At 53.1% G+C, this 15,141-nt stretch overlaps 2 protein-coding genes across 3 annotated transcripts; one reads left to right on the top strand and one right to left on the bottom strand.

The window, feature by feature from the left end:
* Nucleotides 1-3,519: 3,519 nt before the first annotated feature.
* Irx2 (iroquois homeobox 2) lies at nt 3,520-9,299 on the bottom strand. Its single transcript, XM_078018549.1, has 5 exons — nt 8,763-9,299; nt 7,010-7,415; nt 5,997-6,710; nt 5,173-5,247; nt 3,520-4,451 (listed from the first exon to the last, which is right to left on the bottom strand). Exons 1-4 carry the CDS (start codon nt 9,012-9,014, stop codon nt 5,195-5,197), a joined length of 1,425 nt encoding a protein of 474 aa, XP_077874675.1. The 5' UTR covers nt 9,015-9,299; the 3' UTR covers nt 3,520-4,451; nt 5,173-5,194.
* On the top strand, nt 9,271-12,871 carry LOC120885587 (uncharacterized). Of its 2 annotated transcripts, XM_078018552.1 has the most exons (4): nt 9,271-10,049; nt 10,196-10,325; nt 10,854-10,916; nt 12,454-12,871. In XM_078018552.1, exons 1-4 carry the CDS (start codon nt 9,968-9,970, stop codon nt 12,590-12,592), a joined length of 414 nt encoding a protein of 137 aa, XP_077874678.1. In that variant the 5' UTR covers nt 9,271-9,967; the 3' UTR covers nt 12,593-12,871. The 2 variants fall into 2 exon arrangements, 1 of the variants encoding a protein (XP_077874678.1); XR_013424562.1 differs by lacking the exon at nt 10,854-10,916 and having other exon boundaries at nt 9,460-10,049.
* Nucleotides 12,872-15,141: the final 2,270 nt, after the last annotated feature.

Below are 15,141 nucleotides of genomic sequence, written 5' to 3'. Positions count from 1 at the left end.
ACAGGGATGTCAGCTGCAGCTATGTCCCTGTTTTCAGGGAGAGCTGGTGAAGACAGTGAAGGATGCAAATGGGGAGTTGAACCCTAAAACTGGGTCTAGAAGTGGTCTCCTTTCATCCACCAGTGGCTGAGGTCCAATCACCTCTTATGAATGCCAGAGTCTTAGGGCTGCAGCCAAAGCAGAGAGGAGGGTCCTGAGCATTTTCATTATGACCAATAGAAAGTAATTTTCAGCAACTGGAAAATTATATTGTCATAGATTACTTCTCCTTAAAATAAGCCTTTAAAATATCTGTAGGGATTTGTCACTTGCATAAAGGTTTGAAAATACATCAAAGGGACATGTCCCCCTTGTGATTTGTAGAAATTCAAATGATGTTAATCACAATATCCATATATCAGACGGTTCTGTATTGTTCCCAAGATCACCTTTTGGGTTAACATTTTTTTTTTAATACTGAAACTTTATTTTTGTAAAAGTGGTTAAAAACACATATCTAATAGATGTATTTATACCTTCAATTTGGGGTTTAACTGCATGTTTCCTTGAGGGTTGCAATATACTAGATAACTGTGACAATTATTGTATGTTGTTACTTGGAGGAAACTTTCTAGTAATTCGGAGTGTTATTGAAATTCAGAAAGGCTTCTGCTTGGGTCAAAAATGAAATGATTGTTCTCAAATTTATGTCTGCTCTAACAGCGGTAGTTCAGCGTGAACTTATTCTGGAACATTGGGGAGAAAGGGTATGCTTCACTTTCAGCCTCTTCAATAAATATTTAAATGCAACTGTACTTGACCTTAAAAGGCGCAGCACATTGGAGGGCAGCTTCTCTATCCCTGTGTTTTTCTCGCAGTTGGAACATCCCGGATTGCAGATATCTGATAAACACGCGCGCTGAAGAACGCCTCGCGCAGAATACCCCGCCACTCTCCAACCTCCAGAATGAACCGCGGCGGTGGTCCGGCAGGGGTGGAGAGGAGGCGCCCCCAAGACTCCAGGCTGCCAAGCCCTGCATTACCCCCTCACGCCCTCCCCTTCCTCTCCCTCGCTCTCCACCCCTCCCGCCTCGCAGTAGACAAAGGTAGATGAAGTTCTTTTCAAGTTTCAAAGGCAGTTGCTGGGCAGCTTTGCAGAAACAATAACTCTTTTATTGGGAACAAATGTTGACATTTGACGGGCGCGGGAGGCAGCCAGCGCCCGCGCCGGCCGCCGGGCAAGCGCCCCTAGTTCTCCGGCCCCTGGGGCCCACCTGAGATTAAGGCGCGAATTCCGATAAATCAGCTTTAATGAAACACGGGGCCGAGGAGGGCAGAGGGGCTGAGGTGCGCAGGGCCGGCGCGCGGGGGAGGGGGGCGCCCAGGCCTACACCCACGACTCTGCCGTCACCCCCAAAGCCCTCCTCACTCTAGCCAGGGTTGCTTGCTTTCCCCCCATCTCAGGGGGCAGCTGCAAAGTTTTGTTTGGGGCTGCTACGTTATTTTTTGATTAACACGTTTTAACAGCAAAAATCAAATTCAGACCCTTTCCTCTTCCTTCCCCAACGAAAGGTCTCTCACATGTTTTCCAATGACCTGCATGGAGAAGAGTTCTTAAGTCACTGTATTTCTTTTAAAAGATTCATCTAAACACCTGCGGGTTTCATGTTGCTAGTGTATATTTAAAAATCAAGTTCTCCAGAAAGAAATTCAGGTCAGGAGGCAGGGTGGGTAAGTTATGGAAATCTTGGATAATTTGTTGGGCATATAAACATCAAAGAAGCTTCATTAGCCTTGGCTAATCTCCTGAGCCGCTTTGAGTTTTCACCAGTCAAAATGTGCATGTTTTCTCCAAGAGTGGGGGTCTGACACAAGTGTGTAGGGAAAGGAACCAGGGAGTCAGTGTCCAGGTAAAACATCACCCTGCTCCACAGGAGGTAGCTCTTACCCAGGCCTGAGTTTCTGAATCATTGCAGGAAGATCAGCTGTGGCTTGGGGTTTCTGTCCCCATCCTCCACCCTTCTTCAAGAGATGAAATCACTGCCTTAAATATTGTGTCTTCATTAGAGTTGATATTCAGGTGTTTAGTCTGTAAATATTGCTAACTCACATTTTTCACTGAAGCCCTCCGAACACATTATAATGTTACATATAATAGAAATATGGCTGCCATGTCTATTTTATTCCCTGCTGATTCCAGAAATATGACTAACATTAATAAACTACTTAATACCTTCCTGGAGGGGAACATCATTATTTTCATGGAAATTCTATGAAGGTTTTATGTCTGAAACCCAAACCAGAAAACGCACTCAAAGCTCCGTCCTACTTTCCCAGACCTCTCATTTATTTGCTTCCCATCACTACACAGGTGACATGGGTCCTGTCTTTCTTCTTGCCAATAGGTAGGTAGCTCAGCTCCAAACATTTCTATTTCTATTACTGGGGAGGAAGGAAGAGAAAAAAAAAGTGCCTGGCCTCTGAACGCCTGTGTATTTAAAACCCATGAAATGCACAAGCAGTCCTGGAAGAGGGAACCTTCACCTCCCTCTCTTCTCCACGGTCAACCCCCTACCGCCCCCCCCCCCATCTGAATGGCTGTGTCAGGCTAACAGTCCCCTGGCTTTGCTCAAGTACCTAAGATTACTTTCAAATACCCTTTCTAACGAGACCCCAGCAAGAGGCCACTAATTTCTATGGCACAAAAAGCCACTGGAGAGAGATCCGTTTGTCAATATCAACTGGTCCAGCAATTTCCCATCCTCAGACACATCGCCTATCGGAGCTGGCAGATGTTTAGACAAGATTTTATAAATCGTTCAATCTCAGCCCATAATGAACCCCAACTGACCATTCCAAAGCAGCTAAATGCACCCGAGACCTCCCCCGCTGGGATCCAATAACACTCTCGAGCTGCACCATTATTAATCACGGAATAGAATAGGTGAACCGCTTGAAAAATAAGTGTATGATTGATTAAAGGGCAATCTAAGAAGCCATTATTCTTGTTTTATAACCGTAAGTTATATTCACTCGATTTATCTTTGGAGAGGAAATAAATGATTGTTCATTTCTTTTCTGAAATTATATTATATGGATATCCACATAATTTTGCTGAAAATTAAAGTGACAGGGTTGCTGCTTTTATGATCCTAATCAAAGGGGATGCGTTACTTGACTGCAAATGTTGGGCTTGTCCTGTAATGAGGGAGTGAGTAAGGCAATAAGCAGACAGTGGTCTAAAGCTGTTTAAACTTTCCTTTTCCCTCAGGGTAAGAATAAGTACCACCAAAAGGGAACAAGATCCCTGCCCCAGACCTGCCCCTGGTGTTGAGGGGAATGATGTGAAAATCAGAGTTAAAAGTCATTCAGGAAATCTGAATAATCTATGCCAATTTGGATAATTTGGGCTTTAATAAAAAACAATATTTTCCATCAGTAATTTCTTGTGGGAAGTGTAATCCTCCATTATCAATATTATTACTCTCTTCTAGTTTAGTTTGCTGAGGAGGTTTAATAAGCCAGCATCACAAATAAATGTAAAATGCATAGGAGTGTCAGATCATTTTATTTTTCCAAGTTTTAGAAATTTACACTAACAAAGAATTTGCATATTCAGAAAACAAAAATCTTATGATCTTGCAATACATTTGTACATAAATAGTCTAGAAGCATATATATCGCCCTATTGTGTAGTTCTCTCACATCTGCCTTTTTTTTTTTTAATGCTCTTGAGAAAGGAGAGTTTATGTCACACAGCTTTTCATTAAAAAGGTGAGCTCAGATCACCTGGAGGCTACTATCCCTAGGGCTCTAACCCAAATCACTCTTCAGGAAAAATGAGCCCCAAACACCATATTATTGTAGACTAGTCTGTCTTTATTTACAATTAAAGATATAAATTAGTAAAGAATTCGTGTTAAACAACCAACAAAGATTGTATAACCAGCAATGTTCAAATAAAAACCAGGCAGAATTTATTTACAAAAAGTTTAGATTTCATTGCAATACAACTTGCATAAATTACTAGAAGCTTTATATCATTATAAAAATAAATATCAAATTTGTTTCCACTTCTGAAGTACTCAAGTTCTTCAATCACGTTTTATTTCTACTGTGTACATCTTTTACAAATAAATTTTACAGTAAATCCTATCACACCTATAGAATATATACCGTGGCAATGAAGTGATCAATTTGAGATATCCTGAGAAAAGAACAGATTGTTTTCAAAAGTCACACGTACATCGGGGAAACTAGACTATGCCAACAAATTCACATACATCCAACAGTGTGTTCCAATCGTCAGAGTCTGTGGGTTCAAGTGCTGTGTGGATCCTTCTCTTTACAGTGGCACAAGATGTGGTCCAGATTTACAGATCTGTTTTTTTGTATCTGTATATTTATGAGCTTGGGAAGAGAGAATGGCCTGATGACTTTTTTTTTTTTTCCAAAGCAATTGTGACACCTACCTGTGGACCAAGGAAAAAACCAAATCATCCCAAATCCTTCAGTTCCACACCAACACTATCACATTGGAAAAATGAGTCTATCTGAAACGGATCCACCTCTTTCCCATCTTCAGATCTGTGATTAGTCATTTTGCCTAGTTGTAAAGTAACATAATTTTAAAGGTTCTGAGAGAACTGCAGTCCAGGCGTTTAGACACAGGGTAAGGCAGGCCTGGGAAAAGACTAGCAAGTCTCTTCAATCTTACTGTGCAACCAACATCTACAACAGTATTTTGAGTTTAATTTCAGTAGCAATCATTTATCAGAATAGGTGTTCATTGTGTGTCTATCATAGTAAAAAAAAAAAAAGAAAGAAAGAAAGAAAGAAACTGTTTCAACCAGACATACAGATGCCCAAATTTAATCATCTATTTTTCAGGAAAAGCAACAGCCTTACTGATATTTGGAATATAAATACTGATGCTTGGAATACACACACACACACACACACACACACACATTCAAATTCCAAATAAAGGACTGATTCTTCAAATCAGAAATGGAGCAGAAAAGAAACTCGTGAAGCAGAACGAGGATTCCCACTTAAAGGAAAAAAGACCCGGAAGCCTGCACTGCTCTGACCCCATGACAAGAAGCAAAAAAACATATTAAGCGATCATACAACCAGTTGGGGCTGGGAGGCTCCCCAGGGGGTCAGAGAAGCGCTGGGATGCCCACTTACTTGCACTGCTGAGCTGGCCCTTCTATAGGTAGGGCTGGACGCCTGCGCCAACCACCGTGCAGCCCTCGCTGGCATCTGTCAGGGGAGGGCAGTTAGTGAGAACCTAGCCCCACCATCCCTAGGATGGCCTAGCCACGCACCTTCCAGACCCTCCAGCCTGGCATGCAGGCCCACACTTCATGGCCAGTCCCGGCCTTCATGGCCACTATCTGAGACAGATGTTGGCTATTTCACTATGTTCCCCTTGCTTTCTTTCCCTTGGACCTCCTTTCTCTGGTTGCCTGAATTATGAGCAACTGAGGCAATATGGAAACGGGAGAAGAAAGGGGGATTTTTTATTTTCTAAATTGAAGAAATTGGGCCTCTGAGAGCAACTGAGAACTTTTCTTTTCCTTTTATCCGAAGGCAGGGAAGGGGATTTGGCGGAGACCCTACTTAACCAGTAGCACTCACCAACACACCCAAGCTTAAGCTTAGTCAGCAGGGAGACAAGCTGTAATTTGCATTTTGAGGCAATAAGTATTTGCCAAAACTAAAACGGTCATGATGATAATATTAATAGTAAATTAAATAAAGAGTAAATAATCACAGGGTAGCTCTGGAGGGAAGGCCCAGCCCTCTTCCTTTCACTCTCAACGCTCCACCCCCACCGTCTTTCCCTAATTCCAAAGAGTAGCTCAACCTTCTTGCTTTACTCTTGTAAGAGGCACCCACTTCTAGAACTGTTATGTGGTGGACTACCCCCGCCCTTTCCCTGGGATTCTGGGCAGTTCTAACCAACCAGGGTCCCTCCCTCAGCACCCAGAGGGCGTCGGGCAGCCTACCTTTCTTGGTCTCGTAGCCACCGCCCGGGGTCCGGTAGTGCTGCTCCAGTGGGTGCGCGCCCGCCTTGCCCGCGTCGCTGGCCGCCTTAGGCGCTGCGTGCAGAGTCTCGCCGGGGGCCGTGGCCGCCGCATTGTACCGCAGGAGGCCCTGGCCCTGCAGCGCTGCGTTCAAGTTCCCGTAGTTTGTGTAGCTGCCATAGAAGGGCGTCGTATAGTAGAGGTGGCGGCCGAGCAGCGGCGAAGCGGGGTAGGGAGAACCGCCCGGAGGTGCGCCCGAGGAGGCGGGTGCCGCAGCCGCTGGCAGTCCCGGTGGCCCGCAGCCCGGGCCCAGGCTCGTTTGCTTGAGGTCCGATGTGGCGATCTCGGCCAGCGACCACAGCTTGGGCTTGCTGGTGGGTGGCTGTGCACCAGGTGACGTCCGGCTGCCCAGGGGCGTCTTGCCGCCGCCGCCGCCGCGGGGCGCGGCATCGGGCGGGGGGCTCAGCAGCGGCGCCTCTACGCCTGTAAGTGGGGACGAGGTCACAGGCTTGGGCGGCGCCAGGTCCCGCTCACACTCGTCCTCCTCGTCTTCGTCGTCCTCCAGGTCGTCGTACTTGTCCTTGCACTCCGAGCCAGACTCGCACAGGGGGTCCCCGGCTCGGCAGGGCAGTTTCTCTCCATCTGACTCGGCTGAGCACGAGTGATCGGTGAGCGAGTCGACGTGCAGGCTGATCCCTGCCAGGCGCGGGCACAGAGGGTGATTCGCAGGGACAGTGCAGGCAGCCAGAACATCAGCCCACCCCTGGGATCCCTCACCTAGCCCCAACCGCAGCCACGTGTGAAGGGGACTCCGACCTCCCCTAAGCGCCCGGAGGAATCCCTAGGCCCAATTCGCGGGCCAAGCAGTGTTAGGCCGCCGCTTTCCGGGCCAGGATCTGGGGTTTCCCCAGGGAAGCATCCTACCAGACCTCGCACTGCGCCCCGCCTGGGAAGAAAGTTCCCTAAGACCTCGCGCCCGCCGCGGCCTGGCTCACCTTCGTCCTCGGCAGAGGTCTCCGTGCCCTCCTGCACCTTCTCGGGACTCTCCTCCTTGCTCCTAGCAGCGTCGCCCTCATCCTCATCCTCGTCCTCGCTTTTGTTTCTCGGGGCCCACGTCATCTTGTTCTCCTTCTTGAGGCGCCGGCGCGCGTTGGCGAACCAGGTGGAGACCTGCGTGAGGGTCATTTTGGTGATGATGGCCAGCATGATCTTCTCGCCCTTGGTGGGGTACGGGTTCTTGCGGTGCTCGTTCAGCCAGGCCTTGAGCGTCGCTGTGGCGTCCCGCGTGGCGTTCTTGCGGTATGCCGGGTCGTTGAGCTGGTATGGGTAGGCCGCGCTGCCATAGGGGTGGTAGCTGATGGCGCCGGTCATCCCAGTTGTGTGCGCGTCGTAGGGTGCACCCTGGAAGCGAGGAGAGACTGTGAGTGCTGCGAGACCCAGCCGCTTCATCGTCCAGGCGAACCGCTGCGCCCCCCACCCCGCCCCGCCCATCCACGGCCGCCCTTCCTCCTCTGGTTCTCCCGCGCTTGGATCGTGCTTCCCTGCAGCAAAGGAGCAGTGACCACGCAATGGAGGACTTAGGGTCGGTTGTGGATCACACAAAGTACTTTAGTGTTATTCTCGAATTTATGAACTCCTTCACTTTTCTAAAACGATATACCTTCCCCTAAATGTTTCCCAAGCCGCGCGTACAAAGTACACAAACAAGAGCGCCCAAGCGCTCAGGCCTCCAGGTAGTTTCTTGATAACTAAATTTCTCCGAATGCTTCGAGCGCTGCCCCCTCCCCGCACTCCCCCTTCCCACCCTTATATGGTTAAAAATAACACCCCAGAGCCCCCACTCCACTATTCACCGCTCTAAAGCTCGGTAAATCCAATTTGCAACTCAGAAGCCAGTCACCGTTTCGAATTCTTCAAATACGCGGTAATTAGCATTTTAATTCACCCTTTAACGTTTAAATTCAAGACGTTTGCAGCCTTTGCTAGGCCTCAGCTACTCAGTCGCTGCCCTGGAATTCCACCGAGGGCGAGTGGTGGCTACAACCCGGGTTAGGGCCTCATTTGCCCGAAAAGTGTTTCAACCCCATCCGGGCCCAGCTGCGCAACCCAGAGGCGCGCGGGCCGACGCCGCGGAAGCAGGAGCCGCTCTCGGTGCACCGAGGACTCCTACAGCACTTGGCGGTCCCATGCCGGCCAACACGTTTTTCGAAAGTACGGTCTGGGAGACAGATTAAGGCCAAAATTAGGGCGCGTCGGGCCGGGCGCTGGAACCGCAGCCAGACGCTCTGTTCTCTTCCAACTCTGTGACCCCGCTGCCCCAGGCCGGGCAACTAAATACGAATCGCCCGGCAGCCGCCGCGGAGGCCCCAACTACGCCGACCCTCGAGCCCCAAGCCAATGTGAGCGAGCCCCCGGCACGCTCCGGATCCCTCAGTAGACTGCAGGCGTGAGCCAGGGACAGCCTAAGATAGACCCGGCCCCGGTGAAGTCGCGCTTCCAGGCTCTCAAAGACTATTATCCTGGGAGCCGAGGGGAAGCGCCACCGGCTTCCTTCCCGCTCTCGCGGCTCTGCCTATCACTCCGGCCCCTTGTTCTGCCTGCCGTGCGGCGGCCCGAGTCGCCGAGTCCTGAGCCGCCGCCCGCGCCACATTCCCGGCGCCCTTGCAAGCCGATCCTCCGCCCCACTCAGCCCACCCCCAGTCAGGGTCCCCAACCCAGTGTCCCGAGTCCCCACCCGCGCGCGGTTACCATGTAGGACGGGAAGCCGGCGGCGGCGGCGGCGGCAGCGTCGGCCGAGTACTGCAGCGGGCTGCCGAAGCCAGTGGCCGCCTGCGCCGTGAAGGCCGCCGAGCCCGGGTACGGGCTGAACGCCGAGCCGGACGCCGAGCGCGCCAGCTCCTCACTGCGAGGCGCGGCCAGCGCGGACGCACCGTACGCCGGGCAGGAGTAGAGCGCCAGCGAGCCGGGCGCTTGGTACAGGTAGCCCTGCGGGTAGGACATGGTGGGCGCGGGGCTCGCGGCCCGCGTCACGCCGAGCTGCGGGCAGGGCGCGCGGCGCCCTCCATCCACACCCGGCCCGGGCGCGGCGCGGCGGTGGACACCGGGGCCGCGGGCCGAGGCAGGCTGGTCGGGGCACTAGCCTGGCGGCCCGCGGGCCGGGGAAACGCGGGGCGGTAGTGGCGGCTGCGGCGGCAGCGCGAAACCGGTGGGCGCAGCCGCGCGCCGGGCCGGCGGTCGGGGTTTGGGGGAGTCTGGAGTCGGGAGTGAGGAGTTGAGGAAGGAGCGCTCGAGTTTCGGAGGGACATTGGAACGCGGAGCTGTCCGTCACGCGCTCATCTGCATATTCGGGTGCCCGCCCCTCCCCTGCTCCGCCCGCTCCAGCCTCCAGGCCTCGGCCGGGGGAGGGGCAGCGAGCAGAGAGGAGGGGAGGGCCGAGTAGAGGGAGGCGAACGGGCGGGAGGGACGCTCAGGCTTTTGTGGCGCAGCCGCTTCTCGCATCTCCGGCCCCAGCCGGCCGCCCGCGGCCCTGCAGCGTCTCCAGGCCGGGCTGCGCGCCTCGGCGCACGCCCCCTCCCACTCGCACATATTCTCGGCCACCTCCAGGCACCCTGATCCAGCTGCCTCCCCCACTTCGGCCAAGATACCTTCTACACCCCCCTCGGGCCCGTCCAGCCGCTGCCCCGCCCCGATCGGCCCTCACCGTTTAGGCAAGAGACCGCTCGCAGTCGGGCCGGGCCGATTCTACTTGGGGAACTCACGGCGCGTGCACCTCTGGCCACCTCTGAAGAGGCGCCCCAGGTGACTGCACACCGGACTGCAGTGTCCAGCCCAGAGCCGCTGGGAGCTGGAGGGGAGGATGTGGGAACCTGCAGTCCCAGTCCTCCCTGGGGTGGCGTGTGCGGCTCTCACTCCCACCTCCGCGGTCGGCACTGCCTCAAGGCCGAGGCGTCTGTATGGCTTCGCTGCTGGCCGTCTGCCCTGCGCTCCTGCGCCACCACCACCGCCTGGGTTTGGAAATGCCCGGAGGGCACAGAGGTGAGCCTTCTGTCCTAAGTCCGCGGAGACGCTGGGCCCGGCGTGTTGAGACCTCCACGCTGGGAATTCGCGGGGCACGCGCCGCCAATACTTCGCCCTGAAAACGCCGCACCCCAAAAGAGTTTTGTTTTGTTTTGTTTTAAAAGTTGATGCCTTCTTCGGAATTTGGGGGAGTCGATACTGGATGAACCGCCTCTGGCATAAGCGGAACCTCACTGCCATCTCAGGAAGGGACACATGGGAGCCAGCTGGTGGCACAGCGCAGTTGGCGACAAGGTAGCCCTGGTGGCCTGCGGCTTTACTCGGGAGGTGCCTGGAGGGCCCGAAGGCTAGGCGGTCAGCGATGGCCTTGGGGAATTCAGCACCCGAAGTACCCCCATCCCTATTTCCCTGTCACGATCTTTCACCCCTCCCTCACCCGGACTGGCAGAAGAGGGCGTCTGCCGACCAGGCCTGAGGGGTTAGGGGTTACCAATGGGGGGCACTAGGGAGTTTCAAGAGGGGCCGGCTGTGCTGCCGCCTGAGAGCCCACCAACAGGTGTCTCCTCCTTTGGAGCCACTTGGGTGGAGGGAAGGAGTACGGTGGCTGAGTCCTGGGCCTGAGTGCAGGCCTGCCGCTGCAGCTGCCCACAGGGAGAGCTCTGGGGCTGGCGGTCGGCCTCTGCTGTCTCCTACTGCTCTGCCGGTCTGGGACCTCTGTGTGGGGCCAGGCTACAGCTCTGATGCTTGGGTTTCTGACTGCCAACCTGGTCCGGAAGCATGAGGAACACTTAGACAGCAGCATTGTCTTTCCCTGTGTTCCAGGGAACCAGCTGCAAACTGCAGCGTTGGGCTAGACAAGGACCAGGGGGCAAGCTGTCTGTCCTGGTAGGTGCAGTCTGAGTCTTCACCTGTCTCCTCAATGGCCCCAGAGATATGTCCCCCACCGGTCTTCCTTTCCACCCACCTTTCCCCACTTTGTCCCTCCCCTACAAACCACATGCCCACCCCTCTCTCCACACATTTCAACAGGCTGGTGCAGGGGCACACACTCCCCCTTCCACACACCCCAGGCTTGGCAAGGGCTCAGCAGTCGCACTTCAATATTGCTGTGACCTCACGTGAGGCATCCTAATTCAGGTCAAGGGAAATACTTTCAATCAATTATTACAGAAGGGAGGGCAGCCAGGAGGAGCATGCTATCAAGGAATGTATGACATTTTTGGTCTTCCTGGGAGGGACTTTCTTCCTAAATGAGATGCCCACATGTTGGATAAAAAACAGCCACAGATCAGATTGCAACCATTCCGGTTGGTTTCCAATTAGATTATGTTTAAAAAAATGATTCTAATTTTTATCACTGGGGATGACTTGCCTGGAGTATCTAGGTTTCTAAAGACTGGTTTCCTGCTGTGTTTTCATTAGCCTCAGGACTCATCCCCCTTTTTTTGACACCCCCCCCTCACCTGACCTCTGCCAGAGGCAGAAGAGAAAACAGCAAGTTACTGGGGGGGGGGGGAAACAGCCAGTTTGGAGCAGGAGCATATGTGTAGAAGGATTCGATTTTGACATCAATTAAGTATATAACCAGACAAGTGCACGTGACTTTGGAGGGTCTCCTCTTGCCAGAGCACATCCCGGAAGCCTGCTTACCTTCCCCTCTGGCTCGATGCTGCTGCTCTTGACAAGGCTGCTTTCCTTCCTGTGTATTTCCCCCCAGCAATTATGCTCCTCCACTGAAATCTAAATTTTCCATACTGCTGCCTGTTACTAATAAAAACTGTCTACCTTGCACTATTAAACAGTCGAATCATACTACATGCCATTTTTATTGGTGGTGACTGTAGCAAATTAAAATGCCTACGCAGGGACATTAACACTTACCTCCTCATTGTTATTAGGATATATAAACTGTTTGGAATAAAGCTCCCTGATTTTGAAAAATCACTTTCCCGCGTCTAGGTTAAACTTGACTTAGGCTTCTTTAAAACAAACAAAACATCAATGAGTAAAATGCTGCAAGTGTCCAGGCTGGGTGCTGTGTCCCTTGCTATCTCTTGGCCCTACGTGGCAGGACAGGTCCCTGGAGATCGGAGGCCACCAGGGGAGCAGAGGGATTCCTCCAGGGCCTTCTAGCCACCCCTCCACAAAACCGCCCTGGACGCTGCACTTGGCCGAGTCGTGTTCAGACACGTGAGTGAGGTCGCCTGTAGATGAGCGGGCACTTGGCTCAGGCCGCCTTTCTGGTCTCCTCAGCTGGAATGAAAGAAAATGGCCAGGCACTGCGGGAAACGAATAGCAATCACCCAGCAATGAGTAGTTTCATTTTGCTGTGGACCCTCCCTCTTTCCCCGAGTGTGCACTAAAACTTGGGGGTGGGGGTGGGAAGTTAACTGGATCGTGTTTCTGTTTCTCGTCTGTACAGTGATCAAGGCATTTTGGACACGTCGGTGTGGATGTCCAGTTTCAGCGAGCCAGTTTTCCATGCGAGGCCAAGCGCTAAGAAGGGCCGGATACGAAGCCCTGGGTTTGAGGGTCTTGGGGAAACGCTAATGGCTTCGTAGGCCCCAGCCCTGGCCAGACCCTGTGGAATCCTGGGGCTCTGCGGGAGGCAGAGGAGGCGGCGACGTGGTTCCGGAGTCGCGCGGCGGGCGGCGAGGGGGCGCTGTGGCCCGCGACTGCCCGCCTTGGCTCAGCAGCGGTGGCCCCGGCGCTGCCCCCGCGCCACTGACGAGCAGCGTAAGCCCCTGCTCCTGTCTCGACCTGCCTCTTCAGCACCGGTTTTATTCGGGAATTAAGGCAAACGACACAAGGACATTTCAATAAAACTTACGCCGCCTGTACCATTTCTCATTGTTTTATTACTTTGGTTTTCTAGAGTTTTCAAGAGTTTGTGGATAAATAGCTACCATTTTGGTGTGTGTAATTTTGAGGTGCAATTTAAGATTAAACACCCACATTTTACATGTGTTCTGTTTAATGAAGAAACATTTAAAATGCAAATGGTTTCAATGTGTCAATGTATTTACTCATAACCCATGATCCTCTGCTCCAGGATTTCCTGGCGTGTGCACGGAGGGAGAGACAACACGAAACAAAAAAGAGGGAGACGTATAGCTTTGCAATTTCCTCTTTCTCTTTCTTCTCTCTCTCCTCCTTCTACCCCTCCTAGGTCTTCTTCTTTTTCTTTTTTGAAATCTGAAATAACGTCGTTATAAACCGTGCAAAATCTAAGTTCAGATGCAACGTGGTTTGGTATCCAGCTTCAGTTACAGCCCAAGCCTCCTGTGAGGATGTTCAATTGAATTTCGGATGCATCCGTATTCCTAGGTTTCCAAATGTGCGCTCATAGCTGAAGCGCTTCCCTGGCAAGGGAGCAAGGGGCAGAAACGCTGGGAGGTGAAAGACCCCCAGCGCCCCTGTCCCGTGGGCCACGGGTCCCCTCCTGAAGAGATCTAAATGGCCTGAGAGGTCTGGATGGTCCCTGGGCAGCGCTGGAAGGGACTCCAGGCGGCCCCCCGGGTGCTGGGATGCCTGGATTCCAGGGCCAAAGGCAGGAGAAATTCGTTTTGTTTTGTTTTAGTTTGTTGTACCTCCTAAGCGCAGCATATTCAGTTAAACTGCTTTCCTCACGGAACTATCTTCTCTCCAGAGTACTGCGAGTTTCTCCCAGCTAACCTGTCCCTCCCGGATTCCTTTAGTGGGCAGCAGAAGTCCCAGTTCTCCCGCAGATGCCCCGCCTCCGACGCGCTTCCTGAAGTTTCTGTGCTGCGGGGATCTGGAGTAGCCTCGTTTCCCCATTTCCTAGCGTCCGGCAGACTTGGTCCCTGCCCCAGTCTCCTCGCTGTTCTCGCGTGTCCCCTCGTCCTCCGCTCTCCTGCCGTCCCCACCTCCCTCAACTCTGCAGCTGCCTTTCGGTTCCCGCACGACTCGCCCGTCTGCGGGCGGGGACCCAAGCCCCGAGGGAGGCATCCGCGAGGCTCCAGCTGAAGTCCCCCTGGCCTCGCTGGCCGCTGGCTGCTGCGACGCCAGGTCTTTGGCTGCTGCGACGCCAGGTCTTTGGCTGCGCTCGCGCCGCGCGCCCCGGAAGCGGCCCGGGCCGGGTGGGATCCCAGCGCCCGCAGCCTGGAACGCCAATAAAGGCAGGCAAAGGGTCACTTCTTGGACATGGACAGACTCGAGTTGCTTCAAGGCATCAGAATTCAAGGAGGCGCGTTCGGGAGCAGCGAAGGCCCGGCTTTAGTTCTTCCTGGGGCCTTGTTTGAAGGCTAAGCGGCTGGGGCGCCTCCGCCGGGCTCACCTGGACACGCAGAGCAGGCCCGGAGCCGGCGCTTGCAGACGCGGGTAGCCGCCACGCACCGCACGGCTCGCCAAAGCTGCCCTGGGCAAGGGGAGTTGTCAAGATTTTGTTGTTTTGTTTTCTTAGAGTGTTTCTTCCAGACAGGCTGCAGAAGAACTTAGCTCCCAGTCCCCTCCAGCCGCTCCCGGCGGCTGGGCATTCCTCGGAGCAGACACCAGAGCGCACCTCCGCGCTGGCCGTGCTGGGCGCGGGCCGGAGCGCCCCGAGGCTGAGGCGACAGCAGAAGTCAACTCAACTGGCGTGAGGAGGTACGAGTCCTCTCCTCTCGGGAAGCAGAATATCGGAGGAGGGGGAAGATTCCCTTGAGTCTTCTTACAGTACCGTTATACAGTAGTCAAGGCCCTACAGAGCGTTGTCCGGGGCCTGTTAATGTCCCTTTGCCACCTCTCAGTCGGGTTGTGTACCTATTCGCTGGGATCTGGAATCCCGAGGCTGTGGTCGTGCACATGCTCACTCTCCTGCCAAAATCCCCTGCACACTCTTACACATTTGGGATTGTGCAGGCAGGGGCAGGAGGATTTTTTTCTTTTCTTCTTAAAAGACTCAGGGAATGCAAAAGTGGATATATTTGCATTAAAAGTGAAAACTTCAGTAAGACTAAACAACACTAACACTGAGGGAAGAAGGAGGAAAGTGATTGTAACATAAATGAGAGGTTGCCGTGCAGAATCAGGAACTCATGTCAATGGTGAAAGCAAGGCCCTGGAGGGAAAATGGGCCAGGGACGTGAAGGGACCTTCTCTCTGAGGGGTC

Source organism: Ictidomys tridecemlineatus, chromosome 1 (assembly GCF_052094955.1).
Source record: "Ictidomys tridecemlineatus isolate mIctTri1 chromosome 1, mIctTri1.hap1, whole genome shotgun sequence".
Taxonomy (NCBI): domain Eukaryota; kingdom Metazoa; phylum Chordata; class Mammalia; order Rodentia; family Sciuridae; genus Ictidomys; species Ictidomys tridecemlineatus.
This window is presented reverse-complemented; position numbering and strand designations above follow the sequence as displayed.